Source organism: Vipera berus, assembly GCF_964194415.1.
Source record: "Vipera berus genome assembly, chromosome: 1".
NCBI lineage: Eukaryota > Metazoa > Chordata > Lepidosauria > Squamata > Viperidae > Vipera > Vipera berus.
This window is the reverse complement of record NC_138202.1, coordinates 64856298-64873416: the sequence shown is the minus strand read 5'-3', so window position 1 is coordinate 64873416 and position 17119 is coordinate 64856298. Positions and strand designations below refer to the sequence as shown.

General features: G+C 36.7%; 1 protein-coding gene across 1 annotated transcript in view; it reads right to left on the bottom strand.

The window, feature by feature from the left end:
* The window catches only part of RYR3 (ryanodine receptor 3), a gene marked incomplete at both ends in the record, with an annotated part of 301173 nt that overhangs the window by 132872 nt on the left and 151182 nt on the right, over window positions 1-17119 (bottom strand). Inside the window, 8 exon segments of the mRNA XM_081324758.1 lie at window positions 1500-1541; window positions 1544-1771; window positions 2748-2834; window positions 11083-11248; window positions 12032-12192; window positions 12756-12792; window positions 13443-13618; window positions 14384-14592. Of these exon segments, the coding sequence (XP_081180884.1) occupies window positions 1500-1541; window positions 1544-1771; window positions 2748-2834; window positions 11083-11248; window positions 12032-12192; window positions 12756-12792; window positions 13443-13618; window positions 14384-14592 (1106 nt within the window).

Below are 17119 nucleotides of genomic sequence, written 5' to 3'. Positions count from 1 at the left end.
ATTCCATTTTGGATTGCTTTTATCAAGTTTTGGTGACGGTTTGTTGCTGGAACTTTGCACTTTGATATGGCCCAAGGGCTAATCAATAAAGTTGTTGTTGTTGCAGAAACAAAGTATGTGTGTATTTTTAGATTTTTTGTTTGTTTGGATTTGTTATAATCTAAACAGAAAGTCACAAAATACTGCAAGAACTGTGATTTGGTATAACTATGAATATAATAAATTGGGTGTTCATAGAAATTTTCTAGATAAATAACAAAAAATAAATAAAAGTAAATGGCTAAATAAATAAATAAATAAATCTAACAGGCGATATCAATTTGTGGACTGACTGTTAAAACTTACTTGTGAGAAAGATTTAGGAATAGTAGTAGCAGTAGTAGACTATCAGCTCAATATGTGCAAATATAATTATGCAACAGTATAACAGTAAGACAGCTAATGCTATTTTGGATGCATCACAGAAAACTGTGTCTAATCATGAGAAATAATCATTAACTGTCATGTTATGGTTAAATCACACTTGGAGTATTATGTACAGTATTATGCTACCTTTTTGAAAGAACCAGGAACACTCATTGGACAACTACAAGAATTAAGGAGAAACCTCCTGACAGTGAGGACAATTAACCAGTGGAACAGCTTGACTCCAAAAATCGTGGGCGCTCCATCACTGGAGATTTTTAAGAAGAAGCTAAACAGTCACTTGTATGAGATGGCATAGATTCTCCTGCTCGAGTAGGGGGCTGGACTAGAAGACCTCCAAGATCCCTTCCAGCTCTTTTCTATTCAAAATGAATGGAAAGGGCTCTAGAAACCCAGTCTGTGAGTAATATCTGAAGATATAGATGTGTTGAGAATGCAGAAGAGAAGACGAAGGGAAAGTAAAAGAATTATAAAAACTTAAAAGGTTACATATAATGAGATGGGCCTCTTCTCTGTTAAAATTGAGAGAAGGATTAGGGTTAGCAGACTGAAATTAAAAGGAGAGTCAGGATGAAAATTTGGATAAATTCCTGATGATGAGATCTGCCTAGAATTCCTCCTCGGTGGAAGTTTTCAAATAAAGAGCAAATGCCAATCTCTGGAAATGGTTTAGAGCAGGGGTGTCAAACTCAATTCTATTGAGGGCCACATCAGCATTGCGGTTGCCCTCAGGGGGCCGGGTGGGTATGGCCAGGGTGGGTGTGGCCTACTGGGTGGGCGTGGCTAGAGTGCGTATGGCCTACTGGGTGGGCATGGCCAGCTCTACATCATTTGCATCAAGGGTGCCTATGGGGGCCTGGGCAGGAGTGGGACAGATCTGAGGGTCTCTGGCAGGAGGAGGGTCTCTGGGCCAGGGCCAAGGCAGTGGGGGCCGTTTCCTCACTGTTTCCAGGATGGCTTCGCGGGCTGCATGAAGCCACTTCATGGGCCGGATCTGGCCCCTGGGCCTTGTGTTTGACATGTCTGGTTTAGAGAATACCTGAGCTGAACAGTAGGACTAGTTGACTTATAACTTCCAACTCATACATTCTATGATTTTTTAATATGTATATACATACCTGTTTTCTTCTGGAATATGCAGGGCCATCATTTGCAATGGTTCCAGGCATTGTACTAGCCACCCATGGCGGTCACTGACACGATCAGTCTCTACTTTCAGGAAACTGTTTGGCATTCTGCTCCAGACAACCGGTGTGAGGGTTTGAACATCCAGCCGAGGAGGGCACTGAGGAATGGGATTTCTCTCTTCACTTTTAAAGATTGCAGCTGATAAAGGCATGGTGTTCTAGAAAATCATGCATGGAAATTTAAACTTTCTGAACTGAACCTTAATAATAATAATAATAATAGCACTCTGCATGCTTAATGTATTGTGTGTGTGTTTGTCAAATAAATGTGGAGAACTAGTTCCATTGATTTTATTCTCAAGAGGTGGGTCAGAAAGAAAGAAAGAAAAAACTGTACTGTTCCTTTTTCTTCATCCTTATTTGCCAATACTCTTAAGCAGATATGAAAGGAATAGAACAATGGTTCACACACATTTAATAGGCATCATAATGGTACAGAGGTTAGCAAAGCCACCTTGGGGTAATGTAGCAAATTTAATATGAGATGTCATATAATGTAGATGGAGTTTGCCCCATCTATGGAAGGATATCTTATCAAATAGCACCATACTGCCATGGTGGCCCAGTGGTTAGAAAGCAGTATTGCAGGTTAATTCTGCCGATTGCCAGCAGTACAATTCTCACCACTTTAAGTTTAACTCAGCTTTCCATTCTTCCGAGCTCAGTAAAACAAGGACCCAGATTGTTGGGGGCAATAGGCTGACTATGTAAACTGCTTAGAGAGGGCTGTAAAGCACTGTCAATCGTTATATAAGTGTAAGTGCTATAGGGTCCTAAGTTTATTTTCCTAACTAAATATAAAACAATTTGGTTCACATTCCCTAAATATGAGAGAGGCATTACTGCGCTCATGTAATAACATGTTATTTAAAGGTACTACAGTTTTCCAAAATATTATCTTCCAAATGCTGTCCTACAACTCTATATTGTTTGGGGAAGGAGATAATAGAAGCAGAGATTAGCCCCAAGGTTAAATATTTGCCTGTGATTATTCATGAATCACTATACTAAACAATAATTGAATGTTATTTTTAGGTAAGACTCTGCAGATATGTTGACTAATTAACGCAGTTTGCCTGTTTGAATTTACTTAAAAGTCACAACATCTATTGATGGTAATTTGATTAAAAATACCTTTAATTTACCCAGTTCAAACTGTACCAGTTTTGTGCTCGTAGGCTGTAAAAAAACAGCTGGAAATAGTTTTGTGTTTGGCTCAACCTGAAAAATAGAGTTAAAATGCAATATAAGCCTACTGGCAGCACGTGTGGAAAAAACTGTGTAATGATATATTTCTAAAATCATTTCAACAACAGAATACTTAAGTCAATAAATAAATATTCACATAAAAGGATGCAATCCTGAAATAGTACAAAATGTGACAGATTTTGACCTAGGATTATATTGATAGCAGCAGTGTTCCCAGCATACTGCACTGCCAATAAAATCCTGACATGTGATGCCATCATGGAAATAAGTAAAATAAGCATGGTGCCAGCTGTTCAGTAATTATTTATGAGAGGGAATATAATAAATAAAGGAAAAACATTGCCCCTAAAATGTGAAAAATCACATTTTAAAAGGAACTGAAGATATATCAGTGCAAATGGCCTCCATTCTGCTAATGATTATAAAATAATGCCTGCATTATAATAATCACTTTTCAAATCCTACTTTGGGATGATGGCCAAGTTGCTCTGCTTCTCTAGAGTATACACTAATATTCATAAATCATGGACAGATTCTATTTGGTTCTGTGTGCTTAAGCTTATGATATAATAGTTATACATATTTCTATTAAAACCATGTCCCTAGATAAGAAAAAAATCACCTGAATGCACATGGTGTCTGATATGTGTACATAACACAAATAGGTTGAGCAAATCCTTTTTTTCATAATTTGGTTCTTAGACATTTCTGAATGCAGATCCTGTATATAAATACAACTGTCCCACCTACTGTACTTTATCTAACTGCAAAATGAAAATAGATATTACATTACAAAATAAATTAAGAAGTGTGATCAGATTTTGGGGGGACTGAAGCATCATTCCCAAATGAGCAAACATGAATACTTATGAAGCCAAATTTGTTCAATTCACCTTTTCTTAAAAAAAGCAAACACTTATTTTTAATTTTGAGTTATAGCAATTTTAAATTATAAAAAATAATTCTCTATGCAAAGGGAAGGAAAGGGAAGGAAAGGAGCATGGGACTGAAGGGAGAATTGTAGAACTGCACAGATGAAACAATAAACAGTGAAACATTCATAGTATGTCAATCATAGAAGAAAATGGGTATCACTATCTTCTGGATAAGATGGAAACTATTTTTATTTTATCTACATTCTGCCTGTCTACTGCTCAAGGCTGCTAATGGTGGTGGTGGTGGCTTATATTTTCCCTTTTACCTCTATATGGCAAACAAGATAAAATTGTCAGTAGAACAAATATTGTAGTTGACTAACTCAGCCAGAAAGGCTATTTTCAAAATGAACAGTCATGGAATCAAAAACCTCAGTATTATCTGAGTATAAATCCTGAAATGGAAAGAACTGAAGAATACAAATTCCACAATCTAGACCAGGCATGTCAAACTCGCAACGTCATGTGACGTCACGCGATGTATCGCGACTTTTTCCCCATTGCCGGCAATGGGGAGGGTGCAGTTTCATCGCGATGCATCCGGCCTGCGGGCGGCAGTTTGACATGCCTGATCTAGACCAAAGCTTTAGAAAATACACATTAACTCTAGGCAGAAATGCATGCAAAGCCATAAATAAACTGATGATGTTCCATGTCATTAGATACAAAGCTTACAGATAATGAATGTAATAAATCTGATTTTACAGTCACATATCTTGATGATGATGATGATGATGATGATGATGATGATGATGATTATTATTATTAATTTTATTTGTATACCGCCCTTCTCCCGAAGGACTCAGGGCGGTGAACAGGGCAATACATATTAAAAAACAAGATACAAAAATTAAAAACGATTAAACAAAATGCCCATGAATAAGTTAAACACATTAAAAAATAGATTAAAACAGATTAATAAAACCCAACCCCATCCCATCAGGCCAGGCCAGCTTGTTCGAAAAGGTAAGTTTTGAGATCGCACTGGAAGGAGCAGAGGTCATGCGCCATCTGGAGATCGACCGGAAGATGGTTCCATAAATCCGGCGCGCCCACAGAGAACGCCCTCCCCCTGGGGGCCACCAGTCGACATTCTTTGACCGGTGGCACCCTGAGGAGGCCCTCTCTGTGGGAGCGTACTGGGCGGAGGGAAGTTGACGCCGGCCGCAGGTGCTCCCCAAGGTATTCCGGACCCATGCCATGTAGGGCTTTGTAGGTCATTACCAACACCTTGAATCTCACCCGGAAGACAACTGGAAGCCAATGCAGCTCGCGGAGCAGAGGTGTAACATGGGGGTGTTGGGAAACTCCCAGCACAACTCTTGCGGCTGCATTCTGTACCAGCTGGAGCCTCCGAGTGGTCTTCAAGGGTAGCCCCATGTAGAGAGCGTTGCAGTAGTCCAGACGAGAGGTCACGAGGGCATGAGTGACCATTCGTAAGGCATCCCGGTCTAGATTAAAGTCTTAGTGTTAAAAGAGATTGGGCAAAAAAATGGAAGAATACTGTAATCCATTTAGAAAAAAAGTATGCCCTTAAATTTATGTCTTATTGGAATAATATCTTGATAAACCATTATTACAAGGTCAAAGGGAAAGGCGAATAATGACAAATATTTGCTGCCTTTAGGCTGAAAATCTTCAAAATTAAGCGTACCTGATGTTCTGAAGAGCCAAATACAGAGAGGTGACATAATAAACCACTTGAACATGAAAGAAAATCTTGTCCTAGATAAAATCAATTACCACACCTATACATTTGATATATGGCAATGAGCTCTGGGATGATTTATCCTGGTTGACACACAAACCTAATTTGTAAAGAAAAGAATAGAAGATAGTGGAATGAACCTTAGAATCAATATTTAAAGCTTTATTGTCTGGAGCCAGAAAAAGACAGTCACTATTTACTTCTATCTTATGTGTGAAGACTATGGGCACTGGAAGAGTCAAAATGAAAAGTTACTATTGAGGCTAGTTAATACTAGCCTCCAAATAAAAACCCCAAACAGTGTGGTGATGTAGAAATAAGCATTTCTGAAATTTAAGGTTACAAAATAATCATTCAAGTGAAAAGGGTAGGAATGTTGTTATGGTGATTGTCTAAAGCTTCATTGGTCAAGTGTATTCTCAAGTGGCAGAAACTGAGAATTGAATGAATTCTGCCACATTTTACAGAACTGTAAAATATCAAGAATGCCAAAGGGTGGAATATTATGCCACAGGCTCTGCTCTATATGACGAACACTCTTTTCCCAAAATGTTCATTACTTTGCTATTGCTCACTGAACACACTAAAAATAATTGATTCAATCTCAAATGATACATTGGAAGACTCTGAGAAAAAGTGTTAACCAAGCACTGTAATAAGGTGCAACTACAAGAGACAAGACATGATTTATGTCAGAGGAACCACTTCAGCAGGCTTGTGCGAAACAAACAAACAAACAAACAAACAAACAAACAAACAAAAGATATTACTGATTCCTTGGAGAACACTGGCGGGAGGGAGGGAGAAAAAGGAAGATGTTTATATGACGGTTTTGTCTGAAGTCTAAAGATAGAAGGTAATAATAATAATAATAATAATAATAATAATAATAATAATAATAATAATAATAATAATATGGAAGGGACCTTGGAGGTCATCTAGTCCAACCCCCTGCTCAGGCAGGAAACCCTATACCATTTCATACAAATGGCTGTCCAGTCTCTTCTTAAAAACTTCCAGTGTTGGAGCATTCACCACATTCATAGAGATGAGTTTGAGATCTTTACTTCTAAACTATCTGAGGAAATATAGATGCAAAATGCTCAAAATATTGCTTCTGTGCTGCTAAAACTATAGTTGTTTTGCCTCTAGACAAGTGCAGTTGAATGAGGATTATAGTCCGATCAAAAACCTTTGGGATATTCCAGACATCTAGCAGTTGTAGAAATATAATGAACAAAAAAACAGTACTATAAGCAGAAACAAAAACATATGTATAATGGCAGAGACCACAAATACTACTACTACTACTACGAAGAATTGGATATGCTGCTGAAATTGGGTACCGTATTTTCCGGCGTATAAGACGACTGGGCGTATAAGACGACCCCATACATTTCCTGTTAAATTATAGGGTTTGGGCTATACTCGCCGTATAAGACTACCCCTCTTCCAACGCACACCAAATAAAAATTAAAAAACATCAGATTTGATTTTAATATGGTAATTTTAATTCAAATGCTTATGACATGCAGGTACTTAGTAGGAAAACTGTCACTTATAAACATAAGGCTGTTTGTCATCAAACATGTAAACATAAAACAGTGCAAGTGGATTAAACTTTAATAATAATAATAATAATAATGATAATAATAATAATAATAATAATAATAATAATAATAATAATAATGATAATAATAATAATAATAATAATAATAATAATAATAATAATAATAATAATAATAATGATAATAATAATAATAATAATAATAATAATAATAATAATAATAATAATAATAATAATAAGAAGAAGAAGAAGAAGAAGAAGAAAAAGAAGAAGAAGAAGAAGAAGAAGTTGGAAGGGACCTTGGAGGTCATCTAGTCCAACCCCCTGCTAAGGCAGGAAACCCTATACCATTTCAGACAAATGGCTGTCCAGTCTCTTCTTAAAAACTTCCAGTGTTGGAGCATTCACCACTTCTGGAGGCAGGTTGTTCCACTGGTTAATTGTTCTAACTGTCAGGAAATTTCTCCTTAGTTCTAGGTTGCTTCTCTCCTTGACTAGTTTCCATCCATTGCTTCTTGTCCTGCTTTCAGGTGCTTTGGAGAATAGCTTGACTCCCTCTTCTTTGTGGCAGCCCCTGAGATATTGGATCACTGCTATCGTGTCACCCCTCACCCTTCTCTTCGTTAAACTACACATACCCAATTCCAGCAACCGTTTCCTATTTTCCTAATTCACTTTTTCACTTTTCCTAATTCACTCTAAAGCTTTCCCTGCGCAGAGCCTTATGTAACACCAGCTGCCTGCAATTAGTGCAGGTTCTCATCCCACCAGGCTCAAGGTTGAGTCAGCCTTCCATCCTTCCGAGGTAGGTAAAATGAGGACTCAGATTGTTGGGAGCAATAAGCTGACTTTGTAATAATGCTGCTTGTGGGGGGGGGGGTGAAAGCTCTAATAGGCAGGCATATACATAGAATGAAGGTTATTGCTAAGCACATTGATTTGTGCTTTAAATTGTAAGCCGCCCTGAGTCTTCAGAGAAGGGTGGGATATAAATGGGATTAAAAAAAAAAAGACCAAATGGGAGATCCGCTCCAGGTTTTCCAGCCAGCCCGCCCAGTTCCTGAGTCAAATGTGTCCTTAGAGCTAAGCTGCTGCTCTGCTATGCATTCCCCACCTGCCTTTCAAATTGCTCTTGCATTCCCCACCTGCCTACAGCTGCTCTTCAACTTTAGAAGAAGCCCAGACCCCAGCCTGTAAAAAATCACAGACTGCAGCTTCTACTCCAATTGGTCCCGCTTTCCCTGCGCAGACTAAATGGAAGATCCGCTCCAGGTTTTCCAGCCAGCCCTGTCCCTAAATTTTCAGCACCCGGCGTATAAGACGACCCCTGACTTTTGAGAAGATTTTCATGGGTTAAAAAGTAGTCTTATACGCTGGAATCTACGGTATGTCTAGTTGGGTACTGTAGCCAAGAAATTAAAAGACGCTTGCTCCTCGGGAGGAAAGCAATGGCAAATCTAGACAGCACACTAAAAAGCAGAGACATCACCCTGTCAACAAAAGTGCGTATAGTCAAGGCTATGGTCTTCCCAGTTGCAATGTATGGCTGTGAAAGTTGGACCATAAGAAAGGCTGAGCGCCAAAGAATTGAGGCCTTTGAACTATGGTGCTGGAGAAGACTCCTGCGAGTCCCTTGGACTGCAAGGCGATCAAACCGGTCAGTCCTAGAGGAGATCAACCCTGACTGCTCTTTAGAAGGCCAGATCCTGAAGCTAAAACTCAAATACTTTGGCCACCTAATGAGAAGGAAGGACTCACTGGAGAAGAGCCTAATGCTGGGAAAGATCGAGGGCAAGAGAAGAAAAGGGGACGACAGAGAATGAGGTGGCTGGATGGAGTCACTGAAGCAGTAGGCGTGAGCTTAAATGGACTCCAGAAGATGGTAGATGACAGGAAGGCCTGGAGGAACGTTGTCCATAGGGTCGCGATGAGTCGGACACGCTAACAACAACAACAGTTGGGTATGTCTAGTTTAATGAAGAGAAGGACTAGGGGTGACATGATAGCAATGTTACAATATCTCAGGGGTTACCACAAAGAAGAGGGAGTCAAACTATTCTCCAAAGCACCAGAGGGCAAGACAAGAAACAATGGTTGGAAACTGACCAAAGAGAGAGGCAACCTAGAATTAAGGAGAAACTTCCTAACAGTGAAGACAATTAACCAGTGGAATAGCTTGCCTCCAGAAATTGTGGGTGCTCCATCACTGCAGGTGTTTAAGAAGAGACTAGACTGTCAGTTGTCTGAAATGGTATAGGTTCTCGTGCTCGAGCAAGGGGCTGGACTACAAGTCCTCCAAGGTCCCTTCCAGCTCTATTCTATTCTATTCTATTCTATTCTATTCTATTCTATTCTATTCTATTCTATTCTATTCTATTCTATTCTATTCTATTCTATTCTATTCTATTCTATTCTATTCTATTCTATTCTATTCTATTCTATTCTAAAAGCAACCTAGAACTAAGGAGAAATTTCCCAACAGTTAGAACAATTAATCAGTGGAACAAGCTGCCTCCAGAAGTTGTGAATGCTCCAACACTGGAAGTTTTTAAGAAGAGATTGGACAACCATTTGTCTGAAATGGTATAGGTTTCCTGCCTGACCAGGGGGTTGAACTAGAAGACCTACAAGGTCCCTTCCAATTATTATTATTTTTATTTTTATTATTTTTATTTATTATTATTATTATTATTATTATTATTATTATTATTATTATTATTATTATTATTATTATTATTATTATTATTATTAAACTTTTATTCATAAAACATGAAACTCAGTCAACTGAACACTCAAATTGACTGGCACTAATGGTTGACACGGGTTGCTGCCAGCATCCTAGGTATCAACCAGGTATCTCCTTAAAATGTAAGATGTTCCGATTAGCGCAGTTTTTTGTAGCTTTGCTGGAGTTATTGCAGGAAGCTGCAATTTCTTGATGTATTTTGCAAAGTTTTTGGACATCATCATCATCATCATCATCATCATCATCATCATTATTATTATTATTATTATTATTTTATTTGCTATATAGCTAGGAACAGTGTAGGAAAAAGACTCTGAGTAAGAATTCAAAACTGTTAACAATTATCCTTTAATAGTTTTGTTCTGTGCTCGTAATGTAATATTTAATGTTTTATCCAAACACCATATCTTACACCACCCAAAATATTCAAATTGTTTTGTCTTCATAGGAATTGTATAACATTTTCTTCATAATATCTTCATAGAAATCATATAATATTTGCTTCATAATTTATATTTCATTATCAGGTTTATTTTCTGTTCAACACATATCTCCCCAAATATTGCATTACTAACTTCATTCTCAGTTTTAATCTTCCACCTTACTGAAGTAGAAGAGAAAGTCACAGTCAGAATCATTATTTTTTCATAAGAAATGTCAACCTTTTTCTCAGAGCAAATTGCCACAAAAATTGGTTAGACTTTAAGTATAGGGTTGATATAAACAGCAGCCTGTTTTGACTAGCATGGTGATGAATTTTAATCCTCAGGTAGACCTATCTATAGATTTAGTTTAAAAATTTTAAAAAATAAAGGCTGTTATTATTTTCCTCAAATAGTAACTATCGGACATATTACTAAAGTAGGACACAGCAATAATGCATTTTCAACATCCAATCTGTAATATTTTGCTCCCCAATTAAACACATATATTAAATAATACCCTTACATCATAACTCTGGCTATAAACAATTGCATTCTCCACAATCAGTATCAATTCATGAATACAGCAATGTGAGCTAGAATTTGCTGCAAAGAATATATGCAGAAACTCCAGTATAATTTCAAATGATCAGCCAGCAGGTTTGAGGGAGTCTGGATTATTTTCTTCTAATATTTCATAATTAAAATTATGAATTCATAAATTCATAAAATTAAAATGGTGCAGTCAAAATTCGTCACATAATTGAGCATCTACAACCTACTCAATGTAAACATAGATAATGATTTTATATTTTCATAAAACATTAATTCACATTATCAAAACATGAAAAGTGGAATTTTCTGGGGGGAAAATACTGATACCTGATAGAAAGTTCCCAGTTCTTTTCCATTGGCTGTGAATGACAACATGCCAGTAGCTAATTCGACAAGGCATCCAATTTCTAGATCAACATTGCCACGATTTGATCTTTGAGAATTTACAAATGATTCTCCTCCCCAAACCAGATAGCAATTACTACGTTTTACACTGAAAGAAAACAACCAGAAAACAACTGAATCTGAAGTATTGCCTAAGAAGTTATTTAAATATATATTTTATGTGGAATGGCATATTGTATTCCATGGAAAGAGAAAAAGCAGAAATAAGTGATGGAAATTTGATAAATAAAATAAAATAAATAAATAAAACGTTTGGATTTGCTGGATCTGAAGTTACAGATATTCCACAAGAAGGTTTTATAGTTTTCATAAATCATCTGGTAATTATTACCAATGTTTAGAAAGTAAGCTCAATGAACATAAGGCATTGGACATGTATAACAATTAAGGATTAATTAAAATCCAATTTATTTTGTATTTCAAGGATCAGCCAAAAGCTCCATTTAAATGCTTATTTTCAAATAACTAGTACAAAGCAATTTTTTAAAGATTTTTTTATACCAACTATTGGTTAATTTATGAAAGTGCTATTCCATAATTAAATTTTAATTGAATTGAAACTCAGAGTGACTTTAAAGAGTTGTTTATCCAAATCATGGATTGCTATAGTTTATACCACAAAGTAATGACTGTTTAGAAAATGTATTCAAGAAAAAGAATAAATTGTTGTCTTTGATAAAGTAATTGCTAAGTATTGTTATTGATACAGAGCTTACATTATGGTTCAAATATTGATTTAATGATAATTATTCTTGAGGAAGGAAGGGAGGAAGGGAGGGAGGGAAGGAGGGAGGGAGGGAGGGAAGGAGAGAGGGACTGAGGGAGAAAGGAAAGAAGGAATTTATTCATTAGGGAATTTCTAAGCCCAAACCTTTCATGGACTCTCCCTCTTTCATCTCCCAAAGTAACTGTTACTGTGCAATTCTTATTTAGGTCAAAATGTTCACTGTAAAAGTGGTAGTCAGGAGTTACCCAACCAATCCAGACTGAAGACGGGTCTTGACCAGCAAAGATCTTCACTAAGTAGTAATACTGGAATGACAAATATAAATATTAATACAATACTTTCTTAGAGAAAATTTATTGCATACCAAATAGAGGAAATCAAAGACTTCACTGATAAAATCAGCATGAGTTGCTTTGTATGGAAAAATATTTCGCTTTTCAAAGGACAGTTACTCAAAGCAGTGCAGAATTCTACTAATATATGATTTTCAATTTTACTGAAATTGCTAATTATTCATTATAATACCCACTAACTATAGAAATGAAGACTTTTTTCTAAATGTTATACATATACATACATATGCACACACACACACACACACACACACGCATACATACATACATACATACATACATACATACATACAACTTGCTTAGAAAAATGTGGTGCTATGCATTGAGGCTAATAGATGGGAGTAAATGGTTTGGAACTAGGAGAGGGATCAAAGTCCAATATATGGCTGAACATAACTGGATTAACTGCTCATAACTGGTTTCAATTAAGTTAAAATACGTTCTAATTTGGGGCAACATCTAAGCCAATACAATAAGTCCATTTTTTAAAAAAAAAAAAAAGTCTAAATACTTACTGTTGTGGTATGAATAGGTATTTCCTGGTTCTGTTTTCTGTAAGAAGATTATCAACATAATAGAGAGTTAAATGACCATATAAAACACTAAAATAGAACTGGAAAGCTCTTTTAACCTGGATGCTGAATGGACTAAAATATATTCTAGATGGAATTAAAACAGAAAAGTAATGCATGAATTCTGTCACTTCAAAAACAAATTCAGGTAGTCTCAGAATAAGCTTCTGTAACTATTTTAATTAAAAATCATATATGTTAAGGACAAGGATTACCTATAGCCAGTGGCGGGATTCAAATATGTGAACAACCGGTTCTCTGTGTGGATGCTGCTTCCGGAAGTCCATTCTGGACCTGGGCAACAAAAAATTAGCTACCAATTCTGCCGAAGTGGTGCGAACTGGCTGAATCCCACCACTGCCTATAGCATAGGGAGAAGAATATAACACTTGAAACAAGATCTTCGGTGACAAACCATGCCTGGAATAGATCTGTTTCCTGACTCTTTGAATTTCTGTTCACTGAAAATCACTAGCTGAAGAATCAACAAGTCTTCTGTTTTGGCATAAAGATTTGAACATTGCATAGAAGGATACAGACTAAATGGAAATAACTAATAATTCCATAAGTAAAAAGGGAGATGGAATTTAAAACATAGGTTTCAGTTAAAGGACTGAAAATATATCTAACCTTTTGTGGAAACCCTCAAATTCGAAACCATGGCTGTAGGTAAAAGATGAATGAAATTCAATTGGCATGCTCAAGCGACAATATATCATGTTTGCATTGCTATTCTGTGTTCCAAATGTCTTATGAGTAACTTTTAAACGTGGTGGATTGTCAATGTTTCCATCAATTCTTGTAACCTGAAATTATCAGAAATTTGTTTTTACAAGCATTTTTTTTAAAAAAAGCACTCCCAACCCATGATAAGACTTACTAAATTATCTCTTATATTACATTGTCAATATAAATTCTTAATGACACAAAGGAGAGATAGGCAACATTGAGATGAACTCATCAACATGCCTGATAATAACTTTTTTATGCCTCATAGGCTCTCTGTTCCATTTAGTTTTAATTTGTTTAATATTTAAAATATGTTTTCATATTCACATAGGGAAATTAAATATTTCCATTGTTGTGAATAAAGTACAAATTTCAGTATAATCTCCATTTTAGGCCCCTCTGATCACATCAGGAATCTTGGAATTTAAGCATGGTGGTGACAGTGGCCTCTTCCCAAGGAAAAAAGAAAAAGATAAAAGGGTACGTTCCTGGGATCAGAAGGGTACAAGTAACAGCTTCACTGACTTACTTTCTTGTTACATTTTATGACTGGTTACAAAACCCCATGATTGTCATTTTTTGAATATTTTTGTGAGATGTTCTCAACATTCAAAATGTACGCCTCATACCAGTGGTGGGATTCAAATATGTGAACAACCAGTTCTCTGTGTGGATGTCACTTCTGGAAGTCCATTCTGGACCTGGGCAACAAAACATTAGCTACTGCTTCTGCTGAACTGGTGCAAACTGGCTGAATCCAACCATTGCCTCAGACCTATTAGAGTACTTAATTATAGATTATACTTAATGGTGTTATGGCTCTTCTTACTATTTAGTATTACCTCAATATGAGGATGCCCTTTTGGTACATTGACAAAGGTTGGTAAGCGTTTGCTAAACCACATAGCGACTTCTCTGTTCATGTTGACAGCAAAAGGCTCAAAACCTTCTTGAAGCCCACACATTGTGTAGTATTTGAAAGTGCTGGCATCCCTTCCAAAATTCATTCGGCCAATCTGAGACAAACCCAGTGAGCATATAGGAACAAAACCTGTATCAAGAAGAGATTATAGTGGAGTTAGATTTAGATTTAGATCACATTTAGGTTTGATTAAACTATTTATATTTTGAGGGTTTTTAAAAATTATAAAAAATAATTAAACAATGACTAAAGTATACCCACTAAAAGTATTTTGTCCAAACAGTGAGAACTTTACTACACTGAAATATTATAATCAGGTGTCATATAAACAGATCCTTCCTTCCTTCCTTCCTCCCTCCCTCCCTCCCTCCCTCCCTCCCTCCCTCCCTCCCTCCCTCCCTCCTTCCTTCCTTCCTTCCTTCCTTCCTTCCTTCCTTCCTTCCTTCCTTCCTTCCTTCCTTCCTTCCTTCCTAACAATCAGCAGCCAAGTATCCCAAATTTAAAACATAAAGAAGTGGCTGTTCCTGAACTACATATAAATTGTCTTATAAAAACATTTTTAAAGTCTAATAACAAAGCTCTGCCTGAAGGCTTCCATAACAAGCAATAGGATGATGTTAAAATCACTAACAAGAATATTAGATAGGCATAAATTGGTTATCTGTAAAGCAGAGAGCTAATGGGGACCTGATCATGTTAGATCTGCAGCAATTAATATAAAATAACAAGAGTCTAAACATGTCCAGTGGGGATTTTAGGCAAACAGTAATACAGTAGAAGAGAACATTCAAGAATTATATTATTTGGCTTTAGTTATTCTTTCATATTTTTTTTGAAATAGTTAAAATATAATGACTACTAAAAAGTAGGTGGTATATAAGAAGGAGCAGTTAAACAGTTCAATGGCATGATTTACACAGCTGGGCAGTGCAATAGATTCAAAAATGAATGGTGCATTGGATTGTCCAGAGGCATGAAACTGTCAAAACTCATTAAATTAATTGTACCACTTCCTAGGATTGTATGACTACTCTGAAAGCCCTACTGATGAATATACCTTCAGTTAGAAAGGAAAGGCTGATGCAAAACCTACCCTTATGTGGATATATTTATGTACTTTTTCTATGAATGGAGAATTCTAAGTTTCACTACATTGAATGGTGTATGGATGTGAGAGTTGGACACTAAGAAAGGCTGACTGAAGAAGAATTGATGTCTTTCAACTGTGGTGCTGGTGTAAATTATTGCATATACATGGACAGATAGAGCAACCAACAGAGAGTTGCTGAATTATATAAAACCAGACACATCATTAGAAGCCAAAATCACAAGACTACATCTCATTTACTTTGGCCATGTCATGCATGCATTGGAGAAGTCAATGATGGTTAGTGAAACAAGAAGAGGCAAGCATAGAACATGCTGGCTTCATAACATCAAAACTGAAACAAAGGTGAACATCCAACAATTGAAAAAAGCTGTGTTTTACAGGAAAGCATGGGGAGGTAAAAGGTAAAGGTAAAGGTAAAGGTTCCCCCGCACATGCGTGCTAGTCGTTTCCGACTCTAGGGGCCGGTGCTCATCTCCGTTTCAAAGCCGAAGAGCCAGTGCTTGTCCAAGGATGTCTCTGTGGTCATGTGGCCGGCATGACTAGACGCCAATGGCACATGGAACGCTGTTACCTTCCCACCGTAGTGGTCCCTATTTTTCTACTTGCATTTTTACGTGCTTTCGAACTGCTAGGTTGGCAGAAGCTGGGACGAGTAACAGGCACTCACTCTGTTACACGGCACTCGGGATTCGACCCGCCAAACTGCCGACCTTCTGATCGACAAGCTCAGCGTCCTAACCCACTGAGCCACCACGTCCCTATGGGGAGGTACTTGCCTACAAAGTTGCCAAGAATCAGACACAACTAAATGGTTAGAACAACAAATCACTACACTTCATTTACACTGTATTGTTGAGATGTGGGCAACAATATATTGGCTTGAAAGGTATTTTCTAGATTTGGGGTACCTAGTGTATTCATGCCAGATAAGTTCCAATGAAACTAAAACTGGTCACATAATGGCTTCTAATGCTGACTAGTAAACACGACAGTATAATCCAATGTTATAAAATCCTCTTAAGGGAGAAGTCTTGAAATATCTAATATCTAATATTAGATCTAATATTATATCCAGACAAATAACATGACCTATAAGAAATAAGGAAAGTGGACCTTTCACAGAATCTCTAAAAAATCATATAAAATTCTCAATTGATCAAAGTTACATGGATAGAGTAGGACAATATCTATGGGTACATCTGGGTAGTGAACAAGGTATATAATATGGGAAAATATAGCTTGGATTACAGTTAAGTGAAGGTGAATGAAATGGTTATATATATCAGAATTTAGGAACTAATGTCTTACAGCTTTTCTTTCCAATCTTGGAAGAAAAGAAACAAGAAAATTACAATCGTCCCTACCATGCTCTGAATGGTTCATATGACTGCACCATAAGAGATAAACAAGCTATTAGGAGAAACAAGCTATTATGAGATCTCACTTTCTCCTAATAGGATTTTATGTCTGCATATGTATTTGCATGTGTTTAATTATACACATAACACGCATACTGATTAATCCTCTTAGTATTAATGCAAATAT